The sequence below is a fragment of the Arvicola amphibius genome, chromosome 7, assembly GCF_903992535.2.
Source record: "Arvicola amphibius chromosome 7, mArvAmp1.2, whole genome shotgun sequence".
NCBI classification, from domain to species: Eukaryota; Metazoa; Chordata; class Mammalia; order Rodentia; family Cricetidae; genus Arvicola; species Arvicola amphibius.
In genome coordinates, this window is record NC_052053.1 from 51,803,982 (window position 1) to 51,817,958 (window position 13,977).

Genomic DNA, 13,977 nt, shown 5'->3' on the forward strand with positions numbered 1-13,977 from the left:
GGAACCTGGAACTGGCAGTGAGAGCCCAGGCTGGAGGGCTAGGAAGGGAAGGGCTCTGACAGAGAGAGGCTGTGACAGAGAGGGAGGCTGTGACAGAGAGGGAGGCTGTGACAGAGAGGGAGAGGCTGTGACAGAGAGGGAGGCTGTGACAGAGAGGGAGAGACTGTGACAGAGAGGGAGGCTGTGACAGAGAGGGAGAGACTGTGACAGAGAGAGGGAGAGACTGTGACAGAGAGGGAGGCTGTGACAGAGAGGGAGGCTGTACAGAGAGGGAGGCTGTGACAGAGAGGGAAGCTGTGACAGAGAGGGAAGCTGTGACAGAGAGGGAGGCTGTGACAGAGAGGGAGAGACTGTGACAGAGAGGGAGGCTGTGACGGAGAGGGAGGCTGTGACAGAGAGGGAGGCTGTGACGGACAGGGAGGCTGTGACGGACAGGGAGGCTACAGTGAAGAAGGCTTCTACCTTTCCTTCTTCTGAACAGCATGTCTTATGTTGTGTCGAATTTTTTTAAAACTACAACCTATAATACCATTATAATTAAAATTATAAATTGGCAAAATTATTTCCAAAAATAAATATCTGAATTAGAAGAGACAAATTATCTCTGCCCCCAGAGAGGGCAGTGACTTCACAGTGGGAATAACATGGAAGATCGTCTGAGGACCTGAGGCACAGTCATGGTGGGCCTCACGCAAGGAGCACACCAAACATTGCCCTTTTTCCTAAAATGCCTCAGTGGGAAAGCTCTTGTGCTATCTTTAAAGTTTCCTAGTTCATGGGCTCAAATATCAAAAATCAGTATAAGAGAACTACACACAGGTGGATACCTCTCTGTAAAAAATAATGACATGCCCCATGTCATACAGAGGCTCTTTAGAACAAGGCCATGCCGTGTTTGGGGACAGGTACAGGGCGTGGATGCTATGGTCTGCCCTTTGAGGGCTGCTACCATGCCAACCGCCCTGAAGGCTCTTCATCCACAGTGCCCACTGAGTTGTCACTTGCAGGAATGTCAGGCAAATGAGAGAGCAGTGAGAATCCTGGTCTCCTTTGGAGAAACATCTTAATGGAATTCACTGTGCACTTGGGGAACGTGGTTAATAACGTTGTTAATAAATGAAACACGGTGCTGGCTGCCGATTCTACCCTGCTCACTGAAACCACAGATAAATTAACACAGCAATGAACATAAAGCACACACAAAAAGAGGACGCCCCATCCAGGAATGCAAATATTCCTGCCCACTCAGCAAAGGGAGCCGCTACCAGACTCACATTTTCTTTGGAAAACGATCTTGTGAAACACAGGTATCTGGTAACCTTGGACTTGAATAAGCCGTCCTTCCAGAGGTCAGCGTCCACGCCATCTGCTGTCTGCGCGACCTGCAGCACAGAGATGAGAAGAGGGTCGCAGGTAAGATGAGGGGGACGGGAGGCGGCGCAGGCGGCTTCCTCTGTACCTGCTCCAATTAGCACCGGCCCCAACTCTCCTGGCATCTCATTAGTGCACTGCACTCAGCACAGGGAAGAACATTTCCAAAAGGGAAAAGGGAAGCCTGTGAAAAATACAACTTCTAAAAATACTGTCCCTGGGGAAGCCATTGATTAAAGACACCCTGACAGAAATGGTTCTAATGAGGGAAGAATAGCTTTTGTTGTAATGGACTGTGAAGGGGTTGGGCGGTCAGCACATTAGGCTGTTTGCTGCCACTTACTGGGGGGGGGGGGGGGCGGCACAGGGCACAGGAGAAAGCCCGATGGGGTTGCAATACACCTGCAAGGGGCACCCCCTGTAGTGGGGATGGTGTGACTTCCTGCCCATGGGGGCCAGAGGGAGTTCAGGTCAGCTTAGGTCTGGTAGGCTGCGGTGGTGGGTCAGGAAATTGGCTCCACTCTGCATCTTCTTGGTGGAATTCAAGGTCAGAAACTACATCATGATAGGAAAATAAACTAGGCTCAGTCGACTCCACTTCTAGTCCCACTAGGAAGCCTCTTCTCAGTTCCCCTTCAGGACACAGTCCAGGGTAAATTGAGCTTTATTTGCCTCACTGGGCATGACATCCAGTGGAGAGTCTGGGCTCACAGAGTTGAAAAGGGAGCTAGAGAGAGGAGCCTGACTTCCAGTCTTCAGAGAGCGGCCTGCGCCATCACAGAGCAGTGCCAGGAGCCCCAGGCAGCAGCTTCACACTGCGGCACAGATCTGGAGGGGGCTTCAAGCAACCCGTTTTCTGACTGAGCCATGCCTGACTTTCTAAGGTGTGCACAGGGAAATGGTCCTTGATCTGATTAGCCCCTGGCCATCCCAGTAGATGGCTGGAAGTGGTTCTGTTCCCATGAACCTGCAGGCACCAGAAATCATTAAGTCTCTGACACACATGCAGGAGCTTGCCACTACATCACGAAGGCCACCCTAGCTGCCTCCTTGGAAGCTGCCTCAGAGAAGCTGAAGGCTAGCCAACAAGAGAAAACCACTCTCAAACTGAACAACTGTCAGTTAGCAAATCTGAGAGTAAAGAGAAGAAAGGCTGAGGTGGCAAATCTAACCTGAAACCTCATGAGGGAGGCTCTGGGAAAGCTAATGGTTAGGTAGTAGCCTCAGCTGCTGTCCCTTGAGGCAGGCACTTCTCAACCCACTCAAACAAGCTACGGGGTAGCCCAAATTTCTCTCCCAAGTCAAATGAGCTAATAGTTTGTGGGTGCAGGGAGGAGGATCAGGACCTCTAGCAGGCAACGGGGAGGATGGAAGGAGAACTGCAGCCCTACCACAGAACAGGCAGCATGGAAGAAGGACCACGGCCCTACCATGGGACAGGCAGCATGGAAGGAGGACCACAGCTCTACCACGGAACAGGCAGCGTGGAAGGAGGACCACAGCTCTACCACGGAACAGGCAGTGTGGAAGGAGGACCACAGCTCTACCATGGAACAGGCAGTGTGGAAGGAGGACCACAGCTCTACCATGGAACAGGCAGCATGGAAAGAGGACCACAGCTCTACCACGGAACAGGCAGTGTGGAAGGAGGACCACAGCTCTACCACGGAACAGGCAGCGTGGAAGGAGGACCACAGCTCTACCATGGAACAGGCAGTGTGGAAGGAGGACCACAGCTCTACCATGGAACAGGCAGTGTGGAAGGAGGACCACAGCTCTACCATGGAACAGGCAGTGTGGAAGGAGGACCACAGCTCTACCACGGAACAGGCAGTGTGGAAGGAGGACCACAGCTCTACCACGGAACAGACAGCATGGAATTCAGAGGCAGATCTGAACTTGAAACCCAGTGGCCTCATTAAGTCCAGGTCCTATGTAGAGCAGACATGCTGCCCTCCCCAGCAGCCACAGAGGATGCTACAGATGCAAGAGCACTCACTGCTGAGCACCAGCAAAGATGACTCAGTGCTTCCAGACTAAATTTGAGGGTGCTCAGGCCGATGTGGAAGTGGCTATTTAACACAATGTCACATCATCACTGACAAAGCCCTAACTCATCCCACATGGATTAACTGTGACCTCTGGTCCTGAGATTCCTTCACCGTCTCTGGGACGCAACCTACTCTTTTAAACACAGGTGATGTATTGTGTGATTAATGTTAACCCTTCCCTACCATCTACACCACGACCTGACACAAAGAGGCTCAATGTGTCACTAAAGGAATGGGTAAGCAAGGCACTTTCAACTACAGTCAAGTGTTAGAAACCATGGCCCATGCAGCTCTCCTAATATTGCTTCCAGGATTGAACCACCCCATCAAGCTAAGCTAGCGGCTCACCTATCCTCCACTCCACCAGGCACATGCTGCTAACATTGAGGCCACTGTATTGGGCATTGCTGTCTGTTCTCTGCCTCGACCCTAGCAAGGCTGCTGCTGATGTCAGTGCCCCCAGATCTGAAGGAGGCAATGCATCCTCAGAGTCCAGGTCTGGAGTCAGCCGGTGCACCGGGGACACTGGCCCCTCCTGTGGTACCCAGTGTTTGCACTGTCACAAGATGTAATTCCTGAGTAGAAACTTGTAAGAAATTTGTGATTCTACCTTAGATGGGGAAACTACAAGACCACTCTAATTTGAAAAAGCCAGAGACCTGGAGAAATGATCATAGTTATGGTAGCAGAGTCAGGGGCTCTTCTAGCAGCACGTAACTCCATGACTTGCTAGATGGTGTCACCGCACTTCCCAACTGGTGACTAGGCCTGGGCGGCACAGGCAGCTGTTCCAGACTTCTCTGGTGCCAGTAACCACTTTCAGGTGCCCAAGTTAGAGCTTCCAAACCCAGGGAAGTTCTGAGAGGGGGTGACAGGCACAGCAGGGTTATGCAGACCTCACAGGCCCAGTCTCCCTCTTCCGCCTCTGCCTGACCCCATAGGTCACCTTTTGGCAGTCACAGGAGAAAAGTGCCTGCCAGAGAGCACCAAGCTGCCCTGCCCTGCCGGCAGTATCCCAGCTACCTGCAGCTGGCAGATACACCTCGATATGGAAGACCAGAGCCAAGTCTGCTGACAGTATGCTGTTTGCCAGGCACGGGTCTAAGCAAGTCACCTGTAGCCCAATGACATGGGTTTCCCTTGTGATATTTTGTTTGTGATCTAACAAATAAAGCTTGCCTGAAGATCAGAGTGTGGAGCTAAGCCACTAGTTTGCCATAAAGCCAGGCCTAGTGGTGGCGCACACCTTTAATCCCAGCACTAGGGGGCAGAGGCAGACGGATCCCTGTGAGTTCAAGGCCACCCTGGGCCACTGGAAACTGATGCAATCTAAAAGAGAAACGGAGCTAGGTGGTGGTGGCTCACACCTTTAATGCCAGTACTTAGGAGTCACACGTCTTTAATCCCGGCACCAGGGAGGTGGACACAGGAAGGGATATGGCTGGGCGGAAAGAAGACAGGAGGAGGCAGGAGCTCAGGCACTAAGTCTGAGGCTTGGTAGAGACAGAATGCCCCACTCAGTCTGAGGGTTTCGTAGAGGTAAGAACTAGTGGCTGCTGCTCTGCTTCTCTTTCAGCTTTCACCCCCTAACATCTGACTCCGGCTTTTATTATTAAGACCAACTAGAAATGGCTACATTCCACCCCCACATGCCCATCCCTGTTTAGCCATGTGAACATGAGTACTGAAGCAAACTTACTCCAAGTTATTCAGTGTGAGCAGCTGCAGGGCCAGACCCAGGAAAATGCCTTCAGGACATCTGACAAGCCACGGGCAGACTTACCTAGAATGCAGGAAAAGGACTCAAGCAGACTGGGCGTGCCTGCCCATTAAAGACTGCCCAGCTATCATTCTGCCATGGGGTGCCGAAGGCTACAGGATGGGGACATGTAGAGGCATGGCAGCTCTGAGGGCTCTGCTTTGCTGGCAGAGGTGTGAAACTGCACTGTGGTTCAGTATCTCCCCCAAAGCCCCGGCTGGAGTGTGCTTGCCATTCACTGTGTTGTGAGGATGAAGAGATGGGGCCTAGGAGCGTGACTAGGTCACATGGGCTCTGCCTTGGAGAGGGTCCGTGCTGTTACACATGGATACTGTAGCAGTAGGATGCTCACCTCATACCCTTCCTCTGCACTTCCACCATGTGACATCTGCTATATTAAGCACTGCAAGAAAGCCTTCATAGGACATGGCCCCACCACCTTGGGTTTCCCAGCCCCAAGAACCCAGAGCCAAATAACTTCTATTGTTTATAAACATCCATTCTGTAGTATTCTGTTACAAATTTTCACACCAAACCACCTCCTTGTTTTTAGTTTTTATTTTTTAGGCCTGAGTCTAAGCAAGATGCTGAATGATTTGAAATGTCTCTGCATCCAGGTATGACCAATTAGGCTTTCGGCAGTCCAGAGACAGTTGCATACCAAAGATTACCAGGCCAGGGAAACAAGGAAAGGAACAAGTTCACTGACATCAGGAAGATTCTGAGCTGCAACCCAGGGAGAGAAAGCATGCTGGTCCATCTGAGGCCTGGACACCCTTCCCTCAGTTTCCCCATCTGAGGCCTGGACGCCCTTCCCTCAGTTTCCCCATCTGACGCCTGGATGCCCTTCCCTCAGTTTCCCCATCTGAGGCCTGGATGCCCTTCCCTCAGTTTCCCCATCTGAGGCCTGGATGCCCTTCCCTCAGTTTCTTTTCACCATGTATTATTTATTCCCCTTAAATCATCAGTATAAGTAATTTCTATACCACAGCAGTGCACACAACAAAGCTATGAGAGGTAAATCATTGTCTGGTTTACAGATAAGGAAACTGAGGCACAGTGAGTATTGGTTACATAGATAAAGTCCACAGGATGACATATGCCTAGGGGCTTATGCGCGGGGAATGTTATATAAAGGAAAATAGCTTACCAAGATGCACATGAGAGAATATATGCAAAGATCTCTCAGAAGGCAACAGAGCTGGCAAACCCTCTGGCAGGCCGTACACAGAAGCCAGCAATGGCGCAGAACCATGCAAAAGTTGAGCAACCAATGGGCTTTGCTAGTGATCTAAAAGGAGAGCTCACTAGGGCTTTGTCAAACTGATAATGACATTTAAAGCAGGGGCTGGTGCACTCAGTGCAAGGAAGCCCTGAGAACAGGCATAGCTATCACTGCCAGGTGACAAGAGGGACAACCAGAGCCTGTGAGAGAGATGCCTTGGCGGGTAAAGACACTTCCTGTTAAATCTGATAGTCAGAGTTTGATCTCTGAGACCTACATGGTGTATGGAGAAAACAGACTCCACAAGTTTCCTCTGACTCCACACACACAAAAGAAAAAAAGGGAATGAAGGAAGGAAAGAAGGAAGGAAGAAAGGGGAGGAGGAACGAAGGAAAAGGAATAGCCAGAGCTAGATGAGTTTGGAAACCTGTACCGAAGCCATGATACACACACACACACACACACACACACACACACACACACACACACACCCCTTGAGCTAAGAGCTCTGCTTCCATGTAGACTCTGGGAACATGGTTGGCTGTTCATTGTCCCTTCACTGAGGATGCCTGGATTCTGAGGCCACACTGCTGAGGACAAAGTACTAAAGGAAGATGCTGGTCACATTCTTCATGGGCAAGACACATGATAAAACATATACGAACATGGGTTAAGTTTTTAAAAAGGCTGGCAGACAGCAACTTGGAGGAGACAGGGACGTGAGCTCTAAGGCAGGAGCTCAGTCTGGCTTCTGGGTGGGAAGAAAGTGACCCGGAGAACAGCAAAGAGTGGGGGAACCCAGGGAAGACAGGGGCGGGAGGGATGATGACACAGAACACACAAACCTCATCTTGCAATGGGGAGAGGGACGACCCACCTGTGCCTTCACTAGGGCTCTGCCCATAGAGACGAAGGAGAGAAAGATGTCTTAGGACTACCGTAAAACCTAGGAATGATGGCCCTGGGGCTCTGGTTTGATAGTTTAACAGTCTTGTACAGAAAAGGATCTAGAATCAAAAATGCCAAGGTGTTTTTGGCTCTTAGAGTTGGGACTGGGGATATACAGAGATACACGGGACCGGGGGGTGAGTACCTGGAATGGATCAGTCAGGAGATGTCACCAGGGTAAGTATGAGAACTGGAGTTTGCAATACCAACCCATGTAAAAGTCACACGGAGGGCTAGAGAGATGGCTCAGTGGTTAAGAGCACTGACTGCTCTTCCAGAGGTCTTGAGTTCAATTTCCAGCAACCACATGGTGACTCACAACCATCTATAATCAGATCTGATGCCCTCTTCTGGCCTGCAGGCAGGACACTGCATACATAAATAAATATATATTTTGAAAAATAAAAGTCACACGGATGTGGAATCCAGCTCAGTGCATGGGAGATGGAGATGGGGGAATCCCCCCAGCAAGCTGATATAGCAAGTTCCAGGTTCAGTGAGAGACACTGAACAATATATAAGGTGGAAAGCAATCAAGGACAGAAGAGTGTACTTGGGTACTGAATGTACTCACATGTGTGTATACACATGTACACTCACCCACAATGCTCCCACATACACAAACACACACACACAAATGCATACCACACATAAATACATGTAAATACATACACAATATTTTTAACTGTCCCTCTGCTTTGCTAGCATGTGTCACATTTTCGGGGGGGGAGGTCAATGAGCTCTTACATCTTTTATAATAGGAAAAATAACAATGGTAAACTTTACTTGATGAGGTGAGGAGTTAAAAATCTGCTGAACTAAACCTTGAAAAAAATTCTGTGAACAAACTGGTGCCCAGATAAACATCCAAAGCACAGACAGCCCTAGCCTGAGGAGAAGCAGAGTCCCCAGGGGTGCCCAGCTCATACCCGCTGTTTCAGGAGGACCTGCCCACAGCTCAAAGCTGAGTTTGGCAGACACAGCAGTGGGGTGAGGGTGGGGGGAAGGGCAGGAAACTCTGCAGACATTCTGGGGCAAATTCTGGCTGACTCTGTCAAGTTCAAAGTCCTTCAGACATGGCAGCTTATGCAGGTCAGACTGCAGAAGCCTCGTATTCTCAATTAGACAAGACAGGGCCCCCAGGAGGCAGAACCAGATCCCGCAGGAGGTGTACCGGGTGACGTTAAGGGCCGGGCTGCCCGTCTAGAGTCAGGAACTATGGCTGCTTTTGTCTCCCTTCATAATTCTGGTTTCTGAGTGGCGAGCTTAAGTCAGCCACAGACTTTTCTGCTGGCTGTGTAATGATTCTCAGGGAAATGCATGGCTCAGTCCTGGAGACAGCATTTACTTCTACCAGTCTCCAGGCTGGTTTCTCTCATACAGGCACAGGACACCTCAGGCCTCCCCATCCCTGGTGACCTGCCCGCCTACTCCCCTTTGCTCCTTCCTCAGACATGTCTTCCCTACCTGGGCTCCTACCCTCCCTAGCACAGCCTCCATGAAACCAGACAGAGCTGGGATTTTTGGAGTGATTTGGATCTGAGTTCAAGTCCTGATTCTGCTGCTCACACACATCATTCCCAAGTCATGTTTTCTCATTCCACCTCATCAAAATGTGGAAACACTAGGGCAGTCTCCACAGGGTTATCTGTAAGGACTGATAAAAGACAGAAGACACTCATCTACAGGGAGAGTCTACTCCGGACCTTTTATAAAAGCTTTAGACAGACAGACAATAACAAACATTATGAGGACACAGACAGCGTGGAACCCTGCTGGCACTGTACCTGGCATGGTCACTGTGGAAAATGGTGGGGTGTCATCACAGGATTTAGCAGTTCCTCTCCTAGATACATACTCAAGAGAACTGAAAACACAAAATCATGTACATGAACTAAGTCACGGAACGATGGGAACGACACAAACGTCCACTGACTAATGGACACTGCGCAGTTATCCACAGTGGAATATTACTGGGTCACAAAAAGGCATTAAGTACTGATGTAACACACCATGAAAACACCATACTAAGTAAAACGAATAGCCACAAATGCCCACACACTGTGTGATCATAACTCTAACATATCCCAAAGGAGACAATCCTTAGGGAAAGAAAATAAGGCCACGGTAGTCGTTGGGGGCAGGGAAGGGGGAAAGTAGGGGGTTGAGGAGAGGCAGGAGAAGCAGAAACAACTTTATCTATGATTAGATATTGGTGACTGTTAGTTAAGTCACCCCAAAGAATAAGCCACAGCACGTGTACTGTGTCTGAATAGAGAACGTGGCATGAGACAGCACATGGCAGACACTCATCTCTGGCCTTCAACTCAAGTGTCCTATTCTATCTAGCGAGCACTTTCCCAAGCATCTAACCCAAAGTCTTATTAATATACACTCAGATATTTGCCAACTGGCTGAATGAATCATTAAGAAAATGGAACACTGACAATGCAAGACTGGTCCTGGCATGGCAGGGAAACACGGGCAGCTTTCCTCATTCAGTGCTCAAGTGTCGGCCAAAGCAGCCTCAGAGAAGATTGCCTCTTGGGCTAGGCAGGGTAGAAGAAAGCAGAGTCTCAGTCCCAGCAGACACCGCGGAGGTGCAGCAGTGTGCCTGGCCTGATGAAGCTCCTCCTGGCAGGAACACAGAAGCCAGCTCCTGGGACTCAAGAGAGAGGCCGACAGAGAGGGCCGGCCTGGTCTAGAAGTGCCTGGCCTTTACCACACCAGGATGGCCAGGTCAGGGCTCTGCCCTGGGCCTCCACAGAGCTGCGGGGAACAGCCTGGTGGCCTAGAGTTCCTCATGGCTGACGGATATGCAAGGGAGGGTCATTCTTCTTGGTCAAGGAGCATCTGGGGACTCTAAAGGTGGAGGTAAAGACCACTCAACCAACAGCATGAACCTACAAGGCTGTCACAGAGCAAAAAGCTACATCAAGCAAAACTTGAAAACTTTCAGCAAAAAATAAGAGATCTTTGCTTTAATAAAAGGAGTTATTAAAGAAACAGACATGTGTACAAGGGTCCCAACAAATTTTACTTCTCTAAAATTAAAAAAAAAAATGTGCGCTTATATGTGCTTGAATGGCAGGCCAGATGACAACCTCATGTGTTACCCTTCCATTTTCACTTTTGAAATAGGGTCTCTCATTGACCTGGAACTATCCACATAGGCTAACCTGGCTGGCCGGAGCTCAGGGATCTGCCTACCTCTGCCTCCCCAGCACCAGGCTTAAATGGGTGTAACCACCACAGCCAGCATTTTAATTTTTTTTTTTTAAAGATGGCATTTGGAGATCAAACTCAAGTCCTCATGCTCACCGACTGTACTGTCTCCCAGCCCTACACCCAAACCCTCAGACTACAGGAGCACACATGTTCACTGACTGTACTGTTTCCAGCCCTACACCCAAACCCTCAGACTACAGGAGCACACATGCTCACCGACTGTACTGTCTCCAGCCCTACAGCCAAACCCTCAGACTACAGGAGCACACATGCTCACCGACTGTACTGTCTCCCAGCCCTACACCCAAACCCTCAGACTACAGGAGCACACATGCTCACCGACTGTACTGTCTCCAGCCCTACACCCAAACCCTCAGACTACAGGAGCACACATGCTCACCGACTGTACTGTCTCCCAGCCCTACAACCAAACCCTCAGACTACAGGAGCACACATGCAGGCAGTTTTCTGTCAACTTGACACAGGAATCACTAGGAAAGAAGAGGTCTCAGTTGAGAAAACACCTAAATCAGATTGGGCTGTAGGGCATTTTCTTAATTAGTGATTGATGGAGAAGGGCCCATCCCATTGTGTGTGGGGCTATCCCTGGGCTGGTGATCCTTGGTTCTGTAAAAATGCAGGCTGACAAGATCAAAAACACTGATGACAACTTACGCTGGAGAGGTTGTAGGGAAAGGGAACACTTCTGCATTGCTGGTGGGAGTGCAAGCTGGTACAACCCCTTTGGATATCAGTGTGGCAATTTCTCAGAAAATTAGGAAACAACCTTCCTCAAGACCCAGTAATACCACTTTTGGGTATATATACAAAGGATGCTCAATCGTGCCACAAGGACATGTGCTCAGCTATGTTCATAGCAGGTTTGTTTGTCATAGCCAGAACCTGGAAACAACCTAAATGCTCCTCAACCGAAGAATGGATAAAGAAAATATGGTACATTTATACGATGGAGTACTACACAGCAGAAAAAAGTAATGGCATCTTGAAATTCACAGGCAAATGGATGGATCTAGAAAACATCATATTGAGTGAGGTAACCCAGACACAGAAAGACAATTATCATATGTACTCACTCATAAGTGGTTTTTAAACATAAATCAAAGAAAACTAGCCAACAAATCACAACCGCAGAGAATCTAGACAACAATGAGAACTCTAAAAGAGACATACATGGATCTAATCTACATGGGAAGTAGAAAAAGACAAGATCTCCTGAGTAAATTGGGGGCATTGAGACTTTGGAAGAGGGCTGAAGGGGAAGGAAGAGGCAGGGAGGGTAGCAGAGAAAAATGTAGAGCTCAATAAAAATCAAGAAAAAAAAAGAAAAAAAAGCAGGCTGAGTAAGACATATGGAACAAGCCAGTATGCATGGTTCCTCCATGGCCTCTGCATCAGGTCCTGCTCCTGGTTCCTGCCCTGCTTGAGTTCCTGTCCTGCCTTCTTTCAATGATGGACTCTGATGTGGAAGTGTGAGCCAAGTAAAGCCTCCAGAACTGTCAGAGACCCTGTCTCAAGAAACAAAACAAAAATCAGACAATAGACCTAGAAAAGAAAAAGATTCATATACTAACCGACTGTGCACAAGGAATAGAGAGACACCCAGTTAAACTGTAACTTCAGACAACAACTTCTAACTTGTTGACTGAAAAGTCACCTTGTGTAAGATATAGAAGTGGATGTGGGGAGAAGAGTCAGGGCCAGCTTTGGGTGGGATATGGTGATAGTGAGGGGCCCTGCAAAGGACCCCAGGCTCTGTGGGTGTCAGCAGTTCTTGAGAGGGCACTAGCGGCTGGTCTGCTTTGGAGGCTAGAACTAAAGAGAGAGAAATGAGGCTAAGCCATCACCGTCTATCACTGAACATCCCTTGGACGACTAGTCTCTCGGGCAAGGGAAAACACAGTCAGCCACTAGGGAGAAGGCAGATGTCTGACACAGCTTTAGGTCTGTATAGTTGGACTGGGACAGCAGACAGGAGCTGTAGGAGCCGAGTCGGAGCCTGAACTGCCCCCACTGCAAAGGGGAGACCAGGAGAGCAGAGCAGCAAATAGGGAGAAATGGGAGATCTGAGATAGGACCACAGGAGAGTTGTGAAGACCTGAGCCAACACTGTAAAGATAGAGCAATGAGCTCTGAAACAAGCTACAAGGTAATGCCCACGGTGAGGAGGTGGTGAGGGTTAAACAAAAACCCATGGCAGAAACCCCAGAATCCCTCTTCTCCTGGTGGGAGAACTATGGGTGCTCTTCTTACTTGCTGAGATCCTTTTAGTCTGGATTCCAGGTGTGCACACTAGGGAAGAAGACAGAGGTGAGCTGAGATGGAGAGCAAGAACTAGACACCTGTGAGGGGAACTAGGATGGGGGATGGGGCTGACACAGCCAGTATCCCAGGGAAGGGACAGCAGGGACAGGCACAGAAGACACTAGTGGCATCCGCTTGTCCAGGGGGCAGCAGCAAGATTTTGTGTCCAGGAGGTGGTAAAGGAGATGGAGACTAGGGGCTGGAGAGATAGCTCAACAGTTAGGAGCACTGGCTGCCCTTCCATAGGTCTCGGGTTTGGAACCACATGGTGGTTCACAATCATCTGCAACTCTAGTCCTAGAGGATCCAATGCCCTCTTCTGGCCTCTGTGGGTACCAGGCACACATGGGGCACACAGACATAGATGTAGGCAAAACACCCATAATATGAAATAAAATATATTTTTAAAAATGCGACTGAGGAGCTGGCTCAGTGGTTAAGTATTGTTCTGATTTGATTCCTGGTACCCACATAATTAGCTCACAACCATCTTTCACTCTCGTTCTAGGGGATCCAGTGCCCTCTTCTAACCTCCATGGGCACCAGGCATATACATGGTATACATAAATCCATGTAAACACTCAATATACATAAAATAAAAAATCTAAAAAGTTTTTTTAAAGTAATAATGCATTTATCTTTATTTTAAAAAAAGGAGGAGAGAGGGAAGGAGGGAAAGAAGGAGAGAAAGAGAGAGAGAGAGAGAGAGGGGAGAGAGAGAGAGAGAGAGAGAGAGAGAGAGAGAGAGAGAGAGAGACTGAGACTGGCAGGGAGACTCACCAGTGAAACCGGGGCAGGAAAGTACAAGTGAGACATACCTGGAGGAGTGACCTGGGACAGAAGAGGGAGGGAAGGAGGGAAGGAGGGAGGGAGGGAGGGAGGGACCAGATCCTTTGCCAGTTCTCCACTCTCCGACCCTTCTGGCTGGGAATGGAAGTTCGCGCAGGCAGACACTATGCCAACTCACTCCCCAACTGATTTCTAGAGCCCTGCCTGGGACCTGCACAAGGTGACATCACTGCTACTTAGGCATGCAGCCAGCCCCTTCCAGAGCTTGGCAGAATCCCCCTTGA

The 13,977-nt window shown here is 49.3% G+C and overlaps 1 protein-coding gene across 2 annotated transcripts in view; it reads right to left on the bottom strand.

Annotated features, from left to right (window-relative positions):
• Window positions 1–13,977, bottom strand: part of Mvb12b (multivesicular body subunit 12B) — a 155,253-nt gene that overhangs the window by 108,721 nt on the left and 32,555 nt on the right. For both annotated transcript variants that reach the window (XM_038337840.1, XM_038337841.1), the window contains one exon: window positions 1,275–1,382. In XM_038337840.1, coding sequence (XP_038193768.1) covers window positions 1,275–1,382 — 108 coding nt within the window. The remainder of the gene's footprint in view (window positions 1–1,274; window positions 1,383–13,977) is intronic.